The sequence below is a fragment of the Fundulus heteroclitus genome, chromosome 12 (assembly GCF_011125445.2).
Source record: "Fundulus heteroclitus isolate FHET01 chromosome 12, MU-UCD_Fhet_4.1, whole genome shotgun sequence".
Classification (NCBI taxonomy): domain Eukaryota; kingdom Metazoa; phylum Chordata; class Actinopteri; order Cyprinodontiformes; family Fundulidae; genus Fundulus; species Fundulus heteroclitus.
Genome location: NC_046372.1, coordinates 12855607 through 12879286, shown reverse-complemented (window position 1 = coordinate 12879286; position 23680 = coordinate 12855607). Strand labels below are relative to the sequence as shown.

General features: G+C 42.8%; 1 protein-coding gene across 1 annotated transcript; it reads left to right on the top strand.

Moving 5' to 3' along the window:
• Positions 1–363: 363 nt before the first annotated feature.
• Positions 364–23272, top strand: hic2 (hypermethylated in cancer 2). The gene is made up of 2 exons (XM_012865619.3): positions 364–492; positions 14968–23272. Exon 2 carries the CDS (start codon positions 15016–15018, stop codon positions 16765–16767), a length of 1752 nt encoding a protein of 583 aa, XP_012721073.2. The 5' UTR covers positions 364–492; positions 14968–15015; the 3' UTR covers positions 16768–23272.
• The last annotated feature ends 408 nt before the right edge of the window (positions 23273–23680 follow it).

The following is a 23680-nucleotide window of genomic DNA, read 5'->3' as shown; positions in this document are numbered from 1 at the left end:
TTTTAATCTACATTGAACATTGCAGATTTACCCTGAAACCGTTAGGTTGCTCCAACAGCAAATCATTGCTTGTTGTTATGTCGTCAATTTTCCTGCGCCTCTGTGACGGAACCAACATATTTCAACACCTAATTATTAAGTCAGGTATATAATATATGTTTGCGTTACTAAGCAGCAGGTTATGTTTCGCGTCTTTGTTTTTTTTTTTTTTGTTTGTTTGTTTGTTTTTTTTCCCTTGTCCTGCCATGTTGCAGGTAAAGTTGCTTGCCAGGGGTCTGGCTCTGAGAAAGTGGTCAAACCCTCCCACCGTGGGTGTGGGTTTTTTTTTTTTTTTTTTTTTTTTTGCTGCGCTCTGGGCTGGTTTCTATTCAAATGTGGGTCAGGGGTGAGGAAGCCTAACGTCATAAGCTTGCAACATGGCGTCCCGAAGGCTGTGAGATGAGCAGGAGGATGGTGAAGAACGCCTGAGAACGGTCCTACCGATGTAAAAAGGTACGTTTTCCGCGCTATTCCTCGCTAAGGTGGCTTGGGGGTGGATAAAGAGGGGCTGCTGCGGTGCCTTTATGCTTGGATCGGCTGCAGGGATCGTACGGGTGTTTTTCCCCTCTTCCACGGCGTGCCAACAAAAAGAGGGGCTCTGCTGCTGCTGCTGCTGCTGGTTGTGCGGGCTCTACCAGGCTGATTGGCAGAGCTGTGAAATCCCACCTCGGGTTTGTAACCAGCTCAGCCGGACTCCCGGTGTTTTTGGTCGCACAGCAGATTGTTTCCAAATACCGCGGCGTTTATTTTTCGTGTCGCAAGACTTGAACGAGAGATGCCCCACAGGACGGCTGTGCGCACCAGATAATTACCGGGCTGGTTGGCAGAGCGCATCAGCGACGAAAGAAAGGATCTCCACCCCCCACCCCCTCCCAAGAAAGGCTGAAATGTTTCCACTCTAAGGCTATTTTTCCCCCTCAGTTTGTATTCTAAAACTGCGAAATTTCCCGAATGAACATGTGATCAATGGAATGACTTGTTTTGATCAATTCTCGTAATATAAAAGCTCACAGGACACCTTTTCTAAATGAAATCACCCCCCCCCCCCCCTACCTCCCCAACCTTTGAATTTTACGCACTGTATTCGGCCCAGTCGCAGCCCACTCTCACGCTAGTGTAACCTGCATTGTTTATATGTAGGTTAAGCTTCCTTGGTCTTAGGTAGGGCCAATTAAAATGATTTAACGGGATTGACGTGCGCAAACGTCCAGCACCATGTCGAGTCTGTAGCATGAGGAATCTGGTATGAATAGTTTTCTTTATTAGACAGATGTGGTTTCTAGATTGCATTGTTATAGCCTGGGTTTTTTTTAATGGAGCATGCTGTGGGTGTAACGTTACACTGACCCCACAAACTGCAATGTTTTATGGAAGCAGTGGCGCATGACTTGGATTTCCGCGTGTAAACAACATTTCTCCGGCCAAAACCTGATCAGCATGAGGCGCGCGTATGATCTATTTTGTTTCTTTTTTTAACTTATAGTCCGGGCCTTGCACATTCCAGCAATGTATGTGCTCAGGTGTGAAGTGAAGGCAGCCTGGCTCCCAAGGTGATCGGTGTTGTTTAAGTACCAAGGGGCATGGCGATAATAAGGCACAGGAATGTCAGTAATGCGTGTTTGCCTTGAGTGGCTGCTGTTTTTCTGTCTTGGTGCTTTAAAAATTTCCATCTTAGGCCTACTTTCGCTGTTGATTGTCACCTAATAACAGTGGCACCCTTAAGTTGTAGCTTTAAACGTGCTTCGGTTTTTAAAATGTGAGGGAGACGCCGACGTTTTTACATGCCTAAAGTCATGTTTGTCTGTAAAATTGGGTGTTGAAATAATATTTTACGTAGGCTTTTTTTATTTTTGTCGTTCCTGTTACTCGCCATCATCAGTTTCCCTCCTCTTGTGTGTGGAAAGTTTTAGTCTTGAGTGAGGTAAAGTTAAATCTTTTTTTTTTTTCAACTAGACAATAGCGAAGTTATAATACAGTTTTGAGCATTACCGTTCAAGTAATGGCCTTAGCTTTAATGTATTATTTAGATTTTTATACATAGACGTGTGCCATACCATAGAATAAGGATACGCTAAGCTTATTGGTAGTATTTAAGTGATTTTCTGTTTTTTGTTGTTGTTGTTTTTTTTTTTCGTTTCTGTACAGCGCAACAATGGGTGTGTAAAAATTCTGGTCGTAGCTGGTTATTTAGTCAGGGTATACGCCTGTGATAAACCTGCTTACAGGCCAGATGTTGTCAGGTGTTGTTTGAAAAACATTGACTGCCGGCGGTGCTCCGTTTAGTTTTCCACACCATGACTGTACACGTTTTTCTGCAATTGGTAATATTCCCAGACATTTTTTCCTGTTAACGCAGGAAATTATGATGGCCTTCTCTCGGCTAGCTGACCGGCAGTGTGCAGCAACAGGTAGGGGAGGGGCATTCGTTGCTCTCTGCTCAGAGCGTCTAGAGAGACCTCGGATAACTCCAGCACGTTCTCTGGCCTCTCATTCAAGGGATATCAAAGCGTATGAATGCTGCAAAGAAAAATTAGACTGGTTTTGGAATGGTATGACCCAGGCCAATTTAAGACTTGCTGTGTGTAACATGCAACCTTAAAATTAGTATTGCCTTAATAAGTGGGGTTCTCTTAGGTTCTACTGCATGTCTGTCTTTCACAACTGGAAATATTTCGAACAGCCAAATTTGTCTTTCTTTTAAACAAAACAAAGTGTACTTGCCTCTTTTTCAGCCAGCTAAGAAGCAGCGCGCAGCAGCACACGGGGGAGGCGGCGTGCTGCTCGGGTAACTCTGGCTCACTCTCAGGCAGCTCACTAAAAGAATGTTAAATCTTAAGAATGGAATGACAAAACCTTTGATATTCTTGGTATACCTAGATACCCGAAACCAGCCCATGCCTATTTTTAACAACCTCTTACGGTCCCTGGGTGCCAGAACCTATAATATGAAAATCACTGGGTGATATTGTGCCTGCTGACACCCATCCAGAGGTGCAGTACAACGTTTGTGTTCTTTTTTTTTCTGTTGGCCTTAAAAAGCTCCTTTTTTATTGTTTTTGTTTTCTTAAACATCAGGGGTTATTCTGCAGCTGATACTTTAAAGGCTATGAGAGAGACCAGTTATCTTCACACTATTTTATTGCCCAGCCATTTCACCGGCCGCTGCTGTTGTAGTCAGATAATTGTGCGACCTTACAGTCAGGGTCAAATCAATTAATTCAGGCTATTAAAATGACCAAGTCGACTGTTCAGCATGACAACTTGCATTGATCACTGCATGGCCAACAAACTCTGGCCTGCAGGCCAACGTGAGGCCCGTGTGTTTGTGAGCCTCATGATCCTCATGATCGGCCCGGCCGCTTCACCCTTCCTGTCCCTTCCCCTCCTCGGCGTGCGCTCAGCATCCCGTGTGCGACGCAGTCGTGGCTTACTGTGGCATGTGTGGGCAGCACGCCGCAGTAAGACGGCTACTTAGGCTATATGTTCTGCTGACATGTTGGATGAGGACTTATAGATTGTAGGTGCTTCGGCTCTGCCTGTTCATGGACAGTTCTGTTTGTTCAGTGGAGGAAAACACCTCGGGGCAGGGTTATTGTTCTTCTTGAAGAAGAAGAATGTGGAATGTAGTGCTGATAGCCAGAAGGTTATGCACTACTTAAAAGTTGGAGGGAGACAGCTACCCCTGCCTGCTGTCAGTCCGTAGCCCAGCCAGAAGGCATCAGGTCATGTGGGGGTGTTGTTTCTTTTTCTTTTTTTTTTTTTTTTTTCAAGCTGGGGGACAGAGTGGGGAGGTTTTATCTCATCAAGTTTATTCTGTCCGGACAGAGGACCCTTCATCACATTAATCATATCTTCAGTTCTCAGCGAGGTAGTTGATTACGTCCTTTTTGTGTGAGAGCACACAGTGATGCACTGCATGTGTCGCAGCAGGCTGCCACTAAGTCCGGCCAAGGTAGTTTAAGCATCATTTCAGACTTTATCTAATTTCTCCTGGGTCACTTAGGGTGAGCCACTAAATACAAAGCGGTATTGGTGATGCAGAGAATGGTGCTTGAGCCATGTTACAAACTTCTTCTTTTTTTTTTAAAGGAACTGAAGCAGAATTGTTCTCCGCTTTAAGTCAAGCGTACTTCTTGCAGATCGAAGCATTTCCTCAGTCACTGTAAAACGAGGTTTTACCTTTTTATTTTTAAAACTGAATTATAGAAGATGATTGATCAGTGTCTTTAGCATCTTATGTTAGCAGTTAGCACAATTAACATTACTAACTGTAAACAGAAGCCTCTGTACTCTTTAGAGAATGTAAATCCATGCTTTAACGCTGAGACCTGTAACATTCCAAAATCCAGCACAGAGGCTGAAAGCTCCAAGTAAAAAACTAAATCATGTTTTACTTCGTTCAGCCTCCTTATCTGTTGAAGGTCTTGTTTTCTCCCTGTCTTTTTTTTTTCTCTGCTGCAGCATAAATTAAGTGTAGTATAAGTGTTGCATAATACGTTTTTCTTTTAGTTTCTTACATCACTTTGTTCCTGACCGCATTTTAACTACCTCACTGATTCTGAAAATATCTAATTATGAGTCCTCTGCACTCAGCTACACCAACAGCTTCTACGCCAAAGAGTAGTGTTGCGCTTACGAATGGTGCTTTCACTGACTTTAACAGGAGTGGGATTTTTAAGTTTCAGACGGGCCGCTCACCAGTCAGGGTTGATCAAGACAGGTTCTGGCAGCAGATTATTCTCTGTGCATCTCTAATCCATATAGGATAACAAAAATAGTTTTGTAGTTTTTGTTTTTGAGGTCAGAATGCCTCCCTGGACCGTGTAAGACAAGATTATAAAAGTGTAAGATGAGACGTGGTCTGATATTATTACCTAGTCAATTCAGCTTCATTAAATGCTGCAAAATGTAAATATCCCTTTCTTCTTTCAGTCTGTAAATGTTCTTTCATGCACTTTGTGCTTGAAAGTTATGTTAGTTTCAGCTTCACAAGGCCTGATCTAATTTAAATAAAATTTATTTCTGATAATTCAGAAATAGATTTCTCAGCATTATTTTGGTTGCTTGGATGATGCCAGAACAACCTGCAAAGTGGTTTCCATAAACGGGTAGTGGTGCAGCATGAAATTATAATGAACATAAAAAAATAGATGAAGTTGTGGTACTCGTCATCTTCCGCTTATGCGGGACCAGGATAAGCGGACGGGAGCAGCAGACTCAGCAGAGAGACCCTCCCGGATGGCCGAGTTCCCTCTCTAAGGCTGAGCCCCACCACCCTGCGGGGAAAGCTCATTTCAGCCGCCTGTATACGGGATCTCGTTCTTTCGGTTATAACCCACATTTTCTGACCATAGGAGAGGGTAGGAACGTAGACTGATGGGTAAATGGAGTGCAGCATACGCGTTACCGAGAGCGGCGCTCTAAGTCACATGACCCATCCAGCGACAGTTTCTGAGAAGAGCAACTGCGCGGATCATCGATAAGTGCTGTATATTCTCCTGAAAAAACATTTAATATATCTCAATTCAAGCCATTTCTTGGGTCAAAACCTACACAGTGCTGCTTTAAATTTATAGATGTATAGATTTATTACATCTTATATGGGAATTTTCGTTTCATGTTATTGTGCCACACAGTTATTTCCGTTTTATACTAGGTGCTGCTTAAAGAAACACCACTACAGGGCCCACTGTAGTAAAGTTGGGGAAATTATTTGCATTCTTTATCCCTTCAGTGATGACATATGCATAAACACGAGAGTGAAATTGTGCGTAATATATCTTGTGCACCCCGTTACTCTTCGTAAATTTAACTTAGCATTTCTCCTTCAGATTAGTTTAGCTTTAGCAGCTAGTATGATGTGTTAGTGCCTCATTCACTGCATCACCCCAGCAGCACAAGGCTGTGACAGCTTGATGTCTTAGTGCAAGGTAATTCCTAAAAAGCAAAATGTGCTTTAGTTCTACTACTGCTGTTATAATCTTCTCAGCACTGAAATGTTTGGGGTTCACAGCAACCTCTACCCCTCTTTTTTTTTTCCACTGCGCTAAACTCTGAGCAGGACCTGTTTGTCTGCACTGAATTTGATTCGCCTCACTGCAAGAGTTTTAACTGACCAAGCCATACTTCAGTTCATGCACTTCCCCTTTTTAGGCAGTGCTGTCATGTAAATGTTGAGCTGCGTCTGTGTTCCTGCCCCGCTCCAATATTTTGCCGTTGTGGGATGTTTAACAGGCTTCTCGTCTGTATCCGGTTCATGGAATTTGATTGGTGTGAGGAATTCCTGCGAATAATCAGCATCAAAAGCATTACATTGTTTGTCATAAAGGTGTAACTACAGCAGTGTTTTAATTTACAATAAGCAAATAGCACGAGTTGAAGCAAATTTCAATATTTTTTAGACGTACCTGGGGAGCCATTCTCCTTATATACGACAGCATTTAGATTTTAAAAAGTAGTTACACTGGTCTCAAATCTGGGTTTTGTGGCTGGTTTCTGATATATATTTTTTCTAAGGCTTTGACTTGTCGATTCCAATTTCAGCCTTTCCTGGTTTCTCCTCTATAATGCAGGAAAATATAGGAAGAGTGTGCTAAGTGTCGTTTCTCGCCTTCCTGCCTTAAGTGGTCATTCATTATTTACATCCTGTGACAGAACGGTTTGTAAAATAGGGTTTTATTATCCCAAAAACAAAGACAAAATAAGTATGGAGTTAATATTTGAAACTTTGTGGCGTCTGTTATCAGGAAATATCATGGTTTGGCTGTAACTGTGTCTCAACACATTCCCTGAAGAAATGTAGACCCTTACCTTAACTCTGAGAGTTCGTCAGACTGCCAACATTTCCACATCCAGAATCTTTCATGACACGAGTTCAAAACTCAAAAGGATTGAACAAAACAAGTTTGCGGTGTTCCGATCAGCCTTCCTGTTATCTGATGAAACCATTGCTCTCTCCCCCCCTATCCTGCAGTCTGGGTAAAACGGTGATGTTCACATGTTGTGCAAATGGCCTCTTACATCCCTGAGCTTCATCTGATGCCTGACCGATTCTTTACTCAAACAGTGTTGTTACCCTGATCTGTTAGGGCTTGGTTTGGTGCGCTCACTGATTGGGCTCCAATTGTTGTTGTTTTTTTGTTGTTTTTTTTTAGTCTGAGCTGCTGAACACCATCAAATGCTGGTGGAAAGCTAATATTTCAATGCATCCCAGATGGAGAGCTTTTAGGTTAAGGTAATGCTTTTTATTGAAGGCATGTCTCTTTGTTTCTTAAATACCAGCACATTTCACTATGCGATAACTTGGTTACCTAAACACTATACTAAGAAGTTGTTTGTTGAGGTATCTCTGCTTTTTATTTGCATCACGCAGTTTCCGAATCAGGGCCATTCGTGGTGTGCGTGTTGCTCAGCTCAGACTGGTGAACTATTGTTGTGAAAGCGGCGTAGTGGAGCAAAAAGACACTGCGGTATTTCTGTAGGTGCATCTTTGTAACAACAGTCACCGATCTGTCAGACATGCAGTCCGAACCCGTCGGCCCTCTCTGTGCTCCGCTTGCCCAACACAGTCGCATCCACCGCTTTTCATTTGTGCCCGAATTTAATAATTCAAGGGAGGGAGGCGGGCTCCGTTCCCTATTTAACTGCAGGTTTTCACCATGCATGGATTTCCCCAGTTGCTGATACTGCTCTGTTTTGCTTATTTATTAGTGTAAACTAAGATCTAAAAGTCCAAAGACTAACTACTTCTACTCCTGCTGCAGCTGCCTTTTTCCATCAAGCAGGGCTTGGGTGAAAATATAAGGAAAGGTTCACCAAAAAAAAGCCCATTTGTTGTCTGCAATCTCCTCGTTTCTTTTTTTTTTTTTTTTTTTCCACACTTAAGAGGGGAAGCGAAAGTCAGGTTATTGCAGCTCCCCTGATTCCTCAGTGGGTTGGCCCATGCCCATGCAGCAAGGTCAGCCATGTTGAAATGGCTCTGAGGTGGTTGCCTGGTGTTTGTATTTCAAACTGGCTTTGCACCATCCCCCCCCCCCCCCCTTTGCCCCTCCCCCACTCCCTCTGCCCACCAGCATACTCCTCTTTCTGTGCGTTGTCAGCGTGCGTGTGTTTAAGTGCTCCGTGTTTCAGGGCACGCACACATAGACCAAGGTCTTTTTGCTGCTGTACGTGATTGGCTCACTAGTCTATATGCCTCTGCCACTAATCCTTTTTTTGTGTGTGTGAATGTGTGTGTGTGTGTGTGTGTAGATTGAGAGAGTTCAATGGCAGCTTATTATAGTGCCGCTATTTAATTTAATCAGAGCGAACGACGGTCGTGCAGGTTGAGTGTTTTTTAAAATTCTCCTGAATCTTGCTCTCTGGTGACCTTTCACAATACCAGGGTGTGTTTTGTTATTGCGCCAGAGGACTTTGCCTCACCTCTGCCCTCACTCTTGGCTCGCTACCCCCCGTGTTCAGGAGATTAGTGGCACGGCCCACTGCTACCTCAGTCACCTTTTGCTGTGTGAACACTCGCTCTGTAAGGTTTGCTTACTTGATTTTTAATCCAGAAAGTCCTTGTTGCAAAAAAGGGAGCTCAAAGACGAGCTGTAAATGAGGTCAGACCTGATCATCCAGATCTGTAGAGCAACCAGTTTAATTCAGAGGTGGCTTACAATAATTCACCGCCTGGGGCAATTTACAGCTCTCTGGTTAAGTGATGAATCAACACACGGGTATGTTAACCAGATGATCTCCCGTCTATTTCGTGGTAAACATCCGTGTCAGCTCATCTCCTTGTCAACAGGCCTCTACAGGAGGTCAAGGTTGAATCTTTCAATGTGACGTTTCCTTCTCTATCATTTGGCTGTAGTTTTTTTTTTTTTTTTGAAAAGGTTAACGCTGCAGGCAAGGTAAGCTGATCATGTGTCTCTGCAAGAGCAACATGCCCCCTGGTCAGTTGCGGTCCAAGTCCAAGGCTTACTTTGGATCTTATGCGGTGCCAGAGCAGGTCTTATTTCTTCTCCTGACCAGTGATTGTGCCATCTGCCATTAGCTGGCATGCTGGCCATCGCAGAAAGGTTAAAAACACAGGAAGGGCGTTTGCAGGCTACGTCTCGCAGGATCGTCTTCCTAAAGATTCGTCCATCGAAGTGTTGATTTGTCTTGGACATTGGAGCTAAGATTTGGGTATGACATTTCACCCCAGCTGAGAACTTGTTAAGTGTTGTCTTTAGTGAAAATGCTTGAGACGATAATGTCGTTCTTTCAGCTGTATGTAGAGCTTTGCCGGTGATTGAAAACAAAAGATTTTCAGCTTGATCGGCCCTGCCTGGTTTCCTGCTAGTCGGATCTTTTTCTGATACCGCCGGGTCTCGCAGGCAATAAGAAGATACTAAATAGGAAAACTGTAATTTCTATTACATGTAAAAGCTTCGGTCGGGTTGTGGAAGAGTGTGAGAGCGCTAAACTTTAAACCGATAACAGCAACGCCGAAGGGAGCACATCAAAGACGTCCTGTGTTGCCGTTTTGAGCTCTCATCCTCTTCCTGTCTTGAATTATGCTGGATCTGGAAAATGGCAACCATTTTAGAAATCTCGGGTTGCATTAAGGATCCTCATTCTTCTGTGCAACACACACAAAGACTGCTGTTTTGGCCATCTCAGCTGCACTCAACGTGTTAATAGCCACTATAAGATGCAGAGGCAAGTTTAAAGGAGTTCTATGTGATACAATCTGTCAGAAGTGCAAATGAACTGTGTATTCTTCTAAGATTATCTGTACAGCCGAGATAACGCATCACATTTGGGCGCTGCATTTGGACTTTCGACTTTGCAAGTCTCGGTTCTGATTTCAGGGGGGGGCATTGTATTGAAATCTCCCACATGAAAGTCAAATATGTCCACCTCCAAACACAAACATAATCTGCTATTAGTTAATGATGCACTGTTTGCACAACCAGAAGTAAGATGTTGAAGAACTAATCCAGTTGATGAGACCATGGATGTGGCAGGAAAATTTCAGTCACCCACAGACGACGGTGGCATGGTGGTGCAGGCCTTTCTTTAACCTGCTGTACTATGTCTCTCTTTTTTCTGGGCAGTATCATTAGAAGGGGAGCTGGGACTACATGCATCCCACCCTAACTGCGTATAGATCAGCAGTAATCCATTAGCAGCCCCCTGGAATCTAGCCGGCATGGCGCAGCACTGAAGGGGCCAGGGGGAGTCTGTAGCTGAGTGGGTGATGGGGGAAGGAGGGAGAGCGAGGGATGAGAAGAAGAGGGAGGGAGGTGGGGGAGGGCTTCTTCTTCTTTTTTTTTTTTTTCTTTTTTTTCTGCTCCTGCGCTGGTTTCTCTGCTCTGGGCCCAGCCCCCTTTTAATGTCGGCTTGCAGGAAAAGCCTCTTGGATCCCCCCATAAAGCATGCAGAGGTGGGTGTTTGTTAAAAGAGACTTGAATGATATATGGCTTCCTGGCTGGCATCATAGCAGAGGCCCTCTTTCCTTTTTTTTTTTTTTTCCCCTTCTGCAGCTCTCTTCTCCATTACTGCCTGCAGGGTCGACAGCCGTAGACCCCCTGAAGCAGGTTCTGTGATTAACACACACGGGTTATGTATTCCAGAACGTCTCTGACATTAGGGACAGTGAACTGTTCCTGCGATGCGCTTTCAGGCCCAGAGACACGGGCGGTGAGGGTGGGAAGATAAAGGAGGTAAATATGTGTAGCTGAAAGCAGACGGGGGAAGGGAGGGAGACCATGAGAAGTGTCACAGCAGATGAGGCAAGCCCAGGCGTGGACCTGAGAGTAATGATTACTTCAGCTGATTGTATCAGCCAGTCAGACTGTGACAGACCACAGTTTACAATTCTAACCTTGTTGCACTTAAACCATGTTCAATATAGCCTAAAAAGGGTCCCATGCTTGATAGACCTCCCCCTCCTTTCCTACGTTACCATTTTTTTTTTGTTTCTCTCTTGCTATCTGGCACATTTAACTAAACTATATTAGAATAGGATTTTATTGTTTAGAGTCTGAAGTTTTAGATTAAGAGTATTTTGGATTAAATTACCTATGTTTTTCCGGAAGGTTATTCTACTACAGGAGTTATTAAGAACTGCAAGAATTCATGACAAGATTTACAGAAATTATCCATGCTGTTGTGACCAATGACAGAATGAGTAGCATTGTTTGTCATTGTAATAATCAAAACAACTTTATTCTGCTGGCAAAATCCTTGAGAAGAACTTCTGAGAACCAATCACACCTTTTTCTTGAGAAAATTACCTGTCAAAACCATCAGTTTCCCTTTATTAATTCTTACGTTTGTTTAGGTTTGTCTCAAAGGTCACAACAAAATTTTAAAGCTATTTTCTAAGAACATTTAAGCAAGACAGGTTTCGTCGTTTTATGTCACCGCCTTGGCCAAGGAACCGATATGATGTCCACGTTTGATGGGAAGCAGCATGCTTATTACACCGCTCCTGACGAGATTATAACAAAAAACATTCAAATAAATGAAATTAATATGACCCCCTGTTGCATAATAATGATGATGATGATGATAAAACAAGTTAAATAACATTTCTTTGCTGTAGATTTGGAGTGGAATATATTTTTTTCAAACCATCTGCTTTCAAAGTGGGTATCAGATAGCTTCCTGTGGCGTACGTAGTGACGCATGTTCAGTTTAAAAGATTCTATGGGGCTACTTACATAAAACTTTCTATCCGTACCCAAAAAAGTCAGGTTTGAAACAACCTTCTGGTCCTAGGTAGCCACTCTGTGGTATTCCTTAGGAAAGTACTCGCTGCCACAGTCGTTCTGAGGTCCAGTTGTTCTCTCATTTGAAAGAAAGGATACCTCTTCCATTAGTTATATGCAATTTAAAGTCCCTACTGTCTAGAAATGCTGAGATTATTTTAAAACTTGGTCTATCCAAACTCTTCTCACTACTTTACCAATCAAGTGCTCTTTTAAAAGGCGTTTTTAAGGCTACTTGCTAAAAGCAACCTTGTAAGCCTAAAGGTTTACCCCAACCCATATCCTCTCCATCAACTGTTTTAAAAATATATAGTTTCTTGACAATGCATTTTAGGAGTAGTGTGTCATATTGCATCACAGCTGTAATTGATATTCAGACTTCACGGACATAATGGCGAACCATACTGTTTATCCTTTAGCCAATGCATTTTAAAAAAAAAAGAAAAAAGATTGAGACAAAGCAGCTGCCTTTAGGCTGTAGTCAGTTGTATTTTCTGTTAAACTGTGATGTGTACAGCTAATAAAAATATTCTCCTTTTGCTTTTGGGCTAGCCTGTTTTTAAGAAGCACTGCCTCCTTCTCTGTTGTGCAGCATGAAAGACCAATTTCTATAAACCTCTAGGTTAGCACGTGATGAAAATGGTGCATTTTCACACATTTATGGCTCGAGTAAAGCTTTTCTCTGCATGACTGTTTAATCTCTTTTTAAACCTCCGTGCCCTGATGTGGTCAGAGGTATTAAATGGTAGGGGTTCATTTTACCAGCACGCCCAAATCCTACAGAACCTGTTAGACATGTGCCAAAGACAGACTTGCTGCCAGAAGCAGAACGCGTTACTACTAGTTCAGAAACTGTTTTGCATGTGCTGCCTAAAAATGGTGTAACAGAAATCGCTTTGTGATTCAGAAACAGAAAAAAAAAAGAGCAGTTATACATTGTAGGTCATCAGTGAATGAGATTCACTTGTCCTAATTCCATAAATGAGGGCCTCTTTGGAGGATCAAGTGGTGGTGTCCTTGTCTTTGAGCCACACCCTCCCCCTCCCCTTCTGCCCATGCTCCTGTGTAGTTTTACCTGCTCAGGTGTCATCTAATCCTTCCCCCCGAGCCCTGCTGTGCCACAGACCCCCACCCTCAGACAATAGGGCAGGACTGACATTACCATGACCTAACAGAGAGGAGAGTGAGGCGTGTTTCCAAGGAGGGCACCCCGCAGAAACTAGAGTTTCTCTGAACTAGGCAAAACAACCTGAGAAGAGAAACTTTGAGAAAATACTTAGCATTTCTCCTCACCCCGCCTTTGTGCCTAAACAGCAGCATCGGGCACAATTTGTTTAAAATGGAAGAGGAAAGGGAGGACTTGTTTCCATGTTCATTACTGCCATGTTTTTCTTTTTTGTTTTGGCACTGCATGGGTGGATGTTTGGTGCTAACTTCCAACCTGCAGTTTTTGTAAAGCTTTGACCTGCCACTTCCGATTTAACAGCTATAATGTCAAAAACTATAAAACTGCATTGAAAATATTTAATTATCTAGCCTTCCTGCCATGGTACGGCCCTTTATTTGTCTGCAAAAGGAGCATAGGCATTGTCACGTGTGAGAGAGAAGTCTCTGTAAAACTTTTTTTTTTTTTGTTTTAAAACAAAAGCATGAAGATAACTTTTTAGTATGGATTTAAGCTATTTATATTAGCGATAGTGATGCTAGCGTTTCTAATTCAGAGAAGTTTGAATTTGATCCTTATCGTCTCTCTGAGATTTCATAAAGTCTGCCAACATTTCCAGATCCAGCATGTTCCATTTAGCCATCTTATCTGCTGAAAGGCTATGTCTCCTCACTCCCCTGTAACCTGAACAGATAAGACACGTTGACAAAGGAAACGGATTCCTTTTGAAAACCTTCTTAGTACTCTTAATTTTAAATGATACTCAACATACTTCATTTTTAGTCCTCTTCACTTAGTAACTGCATCCATAGCAAAGGTTGTTGTCAGTGCAACCTAGCTGCATTTAGCATGGTACTCATCGGAAGATTTTATTTTCGACCTTCCAGTCACCCGGCTGTGTCAGGCAAGCTGAAAATCCGACGATTCTGGTTATTAGTAAGTTTCTCAGTGCGTCACCAGCAATTTGTTAATTTGAGAACTTTCCAGAGCTGCTAGCTTGGGTTGGTGTGTTTATAGTGGTAGGGTAATGGTAAAATGCACGTTGATTTTCTATGTGATGTAAATAGTGCCCGTCCTCAAAAACGTACTGCTTTTGAAACCAAAAATAACTTTTTAGATCATAACTTTCAAATGTACTCTCTCTTAAAGTGCTGACATGTGTAGAATGCTGTCTAAAAAGTAAAAATGTTTTCTTTATTCTATTTTTTTCTGCTCCTTCATGCACCGTTTAGCACCACAAACCTATACTACGAATCCTAGATAAGGGTTCTCTCTATGTTAGAACAATTGGCAACTGTGAATTACTCTTGGGTTCAAGTTGTCCTCTGTGTTGGCCTTGTGAGCAACTGGTGCCCAGTCCCTGTGTACCCCATCTCCTAACCCGGGCTCACCATGAATACGGTTCAGATACAGTTGCAGCGCCACAAGTAACCCAAATAATTAAAAACCAACGTGTCCACTCACACCAGTGACGTGTGGGTCCGGTTACTGAAGCTGCGTGGCGTTGCAAATGATTCCGCAAGAAGGATGATTCACCAGACGGCGGTCCCCCGGATCAAGCTCCTGAATTTCACATGCCAAACAGAAAACATCAGGGACTACACAGGATAAAGTTCTGGTGAATTTCAAAATAAAATCACTCAACGGCAACTCACGCTAGCTTGACGAGTGTAAACAAAACAGCAACACGAGGATACAGAGGGGCTTTTGGAGGATGAAATAGGATAATTAAGCGCATGGATAACGAGTGTACCCCGAAAAAATAAAAACCATGGCTGTTTTTTTTTTATAATTTATGAGGGATAGTAACAGAAAGGACCACATGACCGCTGTTTCCCTAGGAGCGGTGTGAGTGGGGGTTTGCGGCAAACCAGAACTGGATCAGGAGCGCAACCCGCACTGCAGTCGATTGTGAGCCCCGGGTTGGGAGATGGGGTACACTAAAGGGCTTAACTATTGATCACTGTGGCATGTGTTTAATTGTATCAGAGCTAATAATTGTTTCTCTCTGTGTTTCAGCTTTAGGTGGTGCACGTTTAGGAAGAGAGAGAGAGAAGGAAGGAGGAAATGGAACTGCCAAATCATGCCAAACAACTACTGCTGCAACTCAACCAGCAGAGAGCCAAGGGCTTCCTGTGTGATGTTATCATCGTGGTGGAGAATGCTCTCTTTCGCGCCCACAAGAACATCCTGGCTGCCAGCAGCATTTACTTCAAATCTTTGGTCCTCCACGACAACCTTATTAACCTTGACACAGAGATGGTGAACCCCTCTGTGTTCAGACAAGTTCTGGACTTTATCTATACTGGAAAGCTCCTGTCTTCGTCAGACCAGAGCAGCGAGCAGAACTTCAGTGCCCTCTTGACCGCAGCCAGCTACCTCCAGCTACATGACCTTGCTGCTCTGTGCAGAAAGAAGCTCAAGCGCAGTGGCGGGAAGCCCCTACCAGGAAAACCCTCCACGCCAGGTCCACTCAGCCGCTTACGCCTCAACAACCAGCGTCTTTCCTCTTCTACCCCTGCTGGTCCCAACAACCACTATCCTCCAACCCCCTCCGATGCCGACCAACCACAGCCAGACGAAAGCCTTCGGGAAAAACTGTCAGATGACGAAATGTTTGTTGGGAGCTCTGGGAAAGCCGGGAATGGGGGAAACGGCAACAGTAACGGTAATCTCAGCAGTGGGGCAAGTGCCGGGGAGCCAGATCTTGGGTTAGATCTGTCCAAGAAGAGTCCTCACTCTGCTGGCACAGCCACTGACGCCCTCAGCCCGCACAGCAACTCCCAAGAGTCCCCCCAATCTGCCTCAGTATCCACAACCAACAGTGCCTCGCTGGATGACTCCTCGACCACCCTGCCAGGTGTGGACACGTGCATCTCAGAGAACACGGAGCTTAACTCCTCCAAAACGCCAGAGGAATCCCAAAACCAGTCCGAGGGCCCGCCACCTCAGAAAAAGACCCGACATGCTGCTCGTAAGAATGAATGGCCCAAAAAAGACGCGTTAGGGTTGAAGTCTGAGGACCATGACAGGCCTCTGGTTAACGGAGTGATTGTAGGTCCTAAAGATGGCCGCTCCTCTGGTGCCGGCGGAGGCAGTGGTAACAGCTTTGCGTCTGACCAGTCCTTCCAGTGTAAAGAGGAGGAGGAAGGAGGAGAGAACGGCCAGGAGCACAGTGAAGAAAGTGGCCAGAGTGATGGAGAGAGTGGAGGAGGAGCAGGAGGGGGACACCACAGCGCCAACTATGTGTACCGACAGGAAGGTTTTGAGCCAGCGTTTGGAGACAACCTCTATGTGTGCATTCCCTGTGGTAAGGGCTTCCCCAGCTCTGAGCAGCTCAACGCTCATGTGGAAACCCACACTGAAGATGAGCTCTACATCAAGGAAGAGGGAGGGACCTTTGTGAAGGAGGAGGATGAGGAGGAGGCAGAGGACCTCTCAGCCCCTGTAGGTCCCTCCAACTTCGGCTCCGAAATGCGTCCGTTCAAGTGCACCGTGTGCAGCAAGAGCTACAAAGACCCCGCAACTCTGAGGCAGCACGAAAAGAGCCACTGGCTGACCAGGCCCTTTCCCTGCAACATCTGCGGCAAAATGTTCACCCAGCGGGGGACCATGACGCGCCACATGCGCAGCCACCTGGGCCTCAAGCCGTTCGCGTGCGAAGAGTGCGGCATGCGCTTCACGCGGCAGTACCGCCTAACCGAGCACATGCGAGTCCACTCCGGGGAGAAGCCGTACGAATGCCAGCTGTGCGGCGGGAAGTTCACCCAGCAGCGCAACCTCATCAGTCACCTGAGAATGCACACCTCACCGACTTAGAAACGCATCAAGCCAAAGAACTACGGGAATAGAGAAAAAGGAACATTTCTCCACCTTTTTTCCATCTCAGAAGCAAAGAAACGCACACATAAAACACAGTTCTTGATACTGACTCCAGTTTACGACGCCCCGGCTGAGTGAACGGTGTAGCTGCTCGCCACAGTGCTCTCTCTCTCTCGGTGACGGTGGGATCCCGTTGATGCAAGGATAGGGTCATCGGTTATAGCGAATGATGTGTGCTCACCTCTCAGGAGTTTTTAGAGGGACTATTTACTCGTGTCTCTCTCCAAAGTCACAAAGCCATGGTGGAGAGGCACAGTTGGTTAAATGTGAATGTGGGCACCTCGTACCCTTCAGCCGCCTTCCTCTCTACTCATGGTATGAACAGTAAATCTTAAGAGTTTCTTTCCCCCATTGCTCCCAAAACAACTTTTGACCAAAAAAGAGAAATACATCGGTGCAAACAAAACTGGCAATAATTCAGCAAAAACAAAAATTGTACCCTGACAGCTTTATATCCTTATGATGTTGGTGATGCTCTATGTATGAAAGAGAAGGGGAAACTGGGTATGGGACCATCTCTGTGCTTTACCTGAAAGTCTTAAAAGAAAGGCTTTTCTCAGGAGGGGAAAGACAACAAATACTCGGCGTCCTCTCTCTGGCTGTTCGCATTTACGTAGACGAGAATTTTTATTTATTCTTGGTTGTTGTTTTTTTTTCGTCTTTTTTTTTTTTTTTTTTTTTTTTTTTTTTAGATTTGCCTGCTAGTGCTCCAAGGAAAGAAGCTGGAAAGAAAAAAAACCCTTGTGGTAGTACTCATACTTTAAGAGCTTGTCATGTTTCATTGAATGTTTTAAACTGGAAGGTCTTGGGATTTTTCTTGTGGAGTGCGGGTGGGGGGTCGGGGTTGTAGGGCAGGGTGGGAGGTTTAAAGGGGGTGTTTTAAACCGAACGCTATGTTCAGTGGGTACGTTCTATTTTTCTGTATAGCTTTCCTCCACTTGGAAAAAAAAAAGAAGTCTATTTATATATAGGCTTGTGACCTTGCTACCTCTGATTACTTTTACGAACTGTCGATTTAGTTAAAAGTTGCTTATGTAATTAATTGTAAAAAGTGTGTAGATTATGTAACTTCTCACCTAATGCTTTAACCTGCCCATCTCTCAACACAGGTTTTTAATGCTATTAGACTTTACACGTTCTGATTGTTTCTAGCTGTTATTTGTACTTTTCAAAAAATAGTTGTTTTTTTTGTTTGTTTGTTTTTTTTCCCCGGGGGCCTGGGTCACCATGTGGCCCCCAATTCAAAATGTACTGTAGCATCCTTCCTGGAGCAAATAGTGGTTGGTTGGTTAGTTTTAGATGTATAGTGTTCCAAAGATCCTATGAATGTCAAGGAGAACTGAGCTAACTAACAAACATTGCTAGACAAGTTCATAACCAAAGTTTTAAAAAAAGATGTACTTAAGATATATAGCATACTAAATTATTTCTCTTTTGATTTCTTTTATTGCTGTATAAAACAAATTAAGAATTATATTCTAAAGTCCAGACAAAGAAATCCACCCTTTTTGTGTGATTGTTTTGGCCAATAACTCTGAGGCTGGTGATGGTTCTTGTGGTTTTGCAAGGAAAAGCTTGTGCTGATTGGTGGGCCGGTGGGGGTGTAAAAACTTTACCACATGATTTGGGGGGGGGGGGGGGGGGGGAAAAAAAACGGTAAAGTTCAAGACATGTTCACTGAGCATGTCTGTCCCGTTTCTGTTTTATGTTTGTATCCAGAGTCCTCATCCACTTTATATTTCCTGACTTTAAAAACAGGACTTGATGACAGTTTGTGTTCTGTTCAAGCCAAAAAGAAAAAGACAAAAAAAAAAGATAGGATCTATAATCAGAATTTTAACGTAAAACCTAAGTTACTCAAGTCTTTTAAACTTTATGAGCTGAATTTGTGAAAACTTGTCATAAGAAAGGAGAAGAAGGGATGCACTGGACAGTTTTGATAGTTATATCACTAAAGATAGATGAAATTATTTAACCCTTTATTTAGTTATTGGTTAATAGCCAAATTTGTTAGCCGGAAATATAGAATGCCTCTGGGTCAGTTCCCCCCTTCGCTAATTTGTGCCCTGATTTCTTGACCTTAACGTATTTCGTCACTTCCTGTGTACTTAAAGCGTCGTACACACTGTGATTGTGGGGCATGTTTGGTTGTGAATGTGCTAAATCACTCTGGGAATTTTTCACATTGAACAGTCATAGAATGCCACTTCAATTTTTTCAAAACTAAGGATTATGTCTCAAAAGGTTGATTAATCGCACAATGGGAACCCTGCTTTAAAGCATTCCATGTTTTCTTTAAGTTGAGTATTTTTCATGGATTTTGGCGATGAATTGTTATAAATATGCCAAAATCGCAAGTTAATTTAATCCTACTCTACATTTAGACTGTATTTTATGCCCTTTTTTCATTTAGCCTGAACAGGTTCTGATCCTGGTTTGGACCAGTTGACATTTATGGAATATTACAGATTAAGCCCCAATCAATAGCTCAGTAACTTGGTGACCCCCCTACTGGTCAAAATTATTTTCTAGTACTCTTAAAGCCACATTTCCTGAAAGTAAGCTATATTCAGTATACAAAATTACTTCGGGGCCAATCAATTGAAATAAAGAACACCAAAACTTCAAAAGTACAAATTGGCGAAGGGGCGAAATACCTAGTACTCGTAGGGAATGACTCCTTTCTCGTTTGTCCATTTCACTGTCCAGTGTATCTACTCTTGAAACTCTCACTGTGGATCGCCAAGCTTCACTACAAGTTTTTGACGTAGGCATTCCTCTGTTTTGTTGATTTACCTGTCCTCTTGAGTTTATAGTTTTTTGGTAATGCCTCCTTCATCCTGTCGCTAAGGTCTGTGAAATGCAGCTGAAGCTCCGCAAACATCACTGTCGTTTCTAGGTACCTGCATCCTGGACTCCCAGAGTTGTGATTTAATTTAACATTGACTTTCTTGGTGTTGCATGGTACACGTGAACCTTTCACACTCCCGCCCCCGACTTCAAACAACAAACGTGTTATTTGCCGCCTGTGACCTCTCCTAGCTACACGGGGAGTCCTCAATGCATTGCCTTCAAACGTTATTGTACTTGTCAGCACTTGGTGCACTGCAGCACGATGTCTGTAATGCAAAAGGTGTTTGTACAACATTATCTTTAGCCATCTCTGCAAAGGATTTATTTTGCAGCTGCATTTGAATGCTTGCTTGTTTGTCAAAGCAAAAGAAAAAACTGTGACCATACTACTACTACTACTATTACTCGTACTACTACTCTACAAGTACTTCAGGGATTGTTCTGCGTGTGTGAACGCAGGCTCTCAGCTACATTTGTTAGATAAAGCATTGTATCGGTTTCTCTGTATTTTAAACTTGAGAGAAGCAAAAAAAAAAAAAAAAAACACTAGTTTCATATTTAAGATGAACGGGGGGAATCTTTTTCAACTAACACAAAAAGCCTGGACAAAAGGCGAGAGGCAGCTCAAAACAAAGTCTACATTTTTAGTTAGTTACACAGTATGTGCGGAAATGGTTGCAAAGTTGTACAAAGAACTTAGAAGAAATAATTATAAAAAAAAAAAAAGCTCATACCCAAATTCACAAACTATTTTTTAAACCAAAGCACATTTGAATGATTATGGAACCATGTGTGGCTCTAAAAATAATAAAAAAAAGAAACATGTATTTATCTCATTGTTTACATAAACTTTTACAGTTTTACAGACCTCAGTTGAGGCTCGACCAGTCATAGATTTTTATTTTTATTTTATTTTTTACTTCTTATCTCGTGTGTACGTGTGTGTAATTAAGATGCTTTTCCACAGATGTTGCTGCCAAAACAGAAGTATAGCATTAAACATGGGGTGAACTACTGCATATTCAAATAGGGGGAGGGTGTGTGGTATCTCCTCCCTGCCAGCTGGCTTTGGGGTGACCCTGCACCCCAGTTCTCCTGCCCTCTGGCCTGTCTTCATATCAGACTGGGGGTGAGGGGGGGTGGGTTCAGTGCAACCTTGACGTATTAATCAAATAGGCATTGTTGGTCAGGGTCTTTTTAGCTCAATGTTGTCTCTGTGTTTACACAAACGCGCTCGAGGCGTTTCTCGTCCGCTTGAGCCTATTTAAAATTGTCCTCTAACAAGGTACATCTCTAGCTGGTTGGTCTTTATAACCTATCCAGAGAATCTAGCATGGTTTATTTTTCTTTCCTTTTGTTCTGTGCATGTAAACGGGCTCATCTGCTGGTCTTAACTGTGAATTATATATATTTTTTGTTTCCAATTTGCCTGTATTCTGTTGACAAAAGCAGCACAAACCTCTGGCTGGTCGAGCCTCAAACAACATTGGCGCAAACACTTATTGACAGTGTTCTCTCTCTTTTGTTTTTCTTTTTTTTTTATCAAATGTCTATTGTCGGTGATGAATGTATTTATTTCCGGGGCCTGCCCTCACCTCTTTAAAGAGTTTTCTCAATGTGTGAGACTGAGGTGGAGGCCGGACCCCCCCTTTTTTTTTTTTTATTGTTTTTGTTTTTGATGAATTTCAAGCTGAATCTTAAATGAGACTCAAAGCATAGCCATTAACCACAATCTGTGAAGACTCTTTTTTTGTGGGAGAACTAATGTATGTTTTTTTGTTTTTTTCCAACTTAAAGAAAATGGTCTATGACAATTACACCTGACAGTCTGTAGAGGTTTTTTTTTTCTTCACTTGTTTAATTCTGGGTATTTTTTTTGCCCACATTGTCTTGAGTTGTCACTGACTGGACACAGAGGGGATCTGAACCTTGACCACCCCTGTGTGTTTGTCAGCGGACTCAGACAGGACACTGTTGCTGCCTGTGCAGAGCGGAGGCTGCTGTATGTTTAAAAAATGTGCTCTCCCTGGGTGTTGCCACGCTGCTGACGCTGAAGGAAATAAACAAAAAACCCTACCAAGCAGAAACATGCACATAATTCACATGTTTTTCCCTCTTGGACATTGTTAAATCTCTTGTCTTAAACCACTTCTTCCATCTCTTGTTTTCGTCTGTTATCTCATCTTGAGCAAATGTTTTTTTTATTATTTTTCTTTAGAAACGTTGGATGAGATAGCTTTACTAAGTGCACTTTGTATGTTTTGTAAAGCCTCTGAGAGGACTCAGAGGCTCTCATATCAGCTCCGACGAACCTGACGGTTTTTTTCTTTCTCTTCTTACCTCATTGTTATTGTTTGCTAAAACTAAAACCCATATCATTATGCAGTGTTAGAAAAGCTTTAAAATGACGTATGAAGCAGGAAACCCATCTGAGAGACAACTCTCTCTGTTCATTTTTTTTACTCTCTAGATACTTTCGCAATCTTTCTTGCTATTTTTCTTTCATTGGTAATGCTATAATGGGGCTGCTCTGTCTAGTTATTTTGGAAGTGATCCTTACCTTAACAGGCTGAACCAAAGCTCGTTTTAAAATGGCCTCCAGTGCCAGTAAACTCCATTTTAAGCTTTATTGCCCCTTCCCTAATCTCAGATACACTTGACCCCTGCTTTTTAGCCCCTTTGTTTCTCTGTAATCTTTACTGCACAGAGGCCTATATTCTGTGCTCTGCTGCATTTTTCAGTGTTTACTGTACCTCCAGTGACACCAAAATACCTCAACAACTTCCAGTGTTTACAGAAAAGTGCTGTCTTGCCATTTATACCGTTTTTATTTTTCTTGCCGTCCATCTGTAACCAAAAAGAGTTTATAGCACCGTATTTTCATACAAAGCATTTTCTTAACATATTTTTACGAGTTTCTTAAGGCACACTGTCACCTTGCTGTGCGCTACATTCACAGTCCGACATGACTAGCTGCTAAAGTGTAAAGTTGCTGCTTGAAGAGTTTGATTAGTGGAGCTGGGTATATCGAGCTTCCTCACTAGTTCTCTTCAGGAACAGCCTCTCAATAATGTATCAGGATCTACGGGGTTGAGAGGCTCTGGAATGGACCTGTAGGGTCTTTGCTGATGAATAATTAAAAGGGCAAGAAGCCCTTCCCCTTTGGCAAACACACATCACTTGCAAGAGGCGCACACGCCCAGGTGCGCTTTTGCTGCCATGCATTCGCACCGACCTCCAACGCAAACACAGATGCCGCTGTCGACGTCTGCAAACGCGCGCTCTAAAACCAGGCAACATACATCACCAGTATTTAAGGGGAGGTTTCCTGACCCTTGTTGTGGCTTTTGGCAGCACCCAGGCTGGGCTCTCTCTTTCCCTGTCTTTATCTCCACTCCTCACAGAGCTCGTATTCAGGTCAGAGCCACCGCTGTGTGTAGCGATCGGGCTCACAAACTCAAAGTGTCATAAAAAGTGTAATACGGCTGACCTCAGCACTCACAACCTTGCAGTCTTAATGTACAGCAGTGAGGAAGGATAAACTGTTATTTTATGATCTTTTCATTAAAAGCTTGATTGAAAACCAATACTTTTGCTTGTCTTTGTCTTTTATGGAGTTTTTGCGTTCTACACCAACACAACACAGTTTGTGCAGCAGAAGGAAAAGCAAACAATCGGAAAAGTATGGCGTACATTCAGCCTCTTTTACTCTGATGCCCCTAAATAAAGTCAAGGTTAACCAAATATCTTAAGTCACTTTTTTTTTTTTTACCAAAGAGTTAACCTGTGTCTCAATATAACTACAGCTTTTCATTTGTCACAACTTTTTTTATATATTATATATATATATATATATATATATATATATATATATATATATATATATATATATATATATATTAAAGGAGCATCATAATGACCAAGCAACACACCAGACTGACCACGGATAAAGTTTGGGAGAAGTTTATTGCAGGATTAGGTTATAAAATACAGAAAA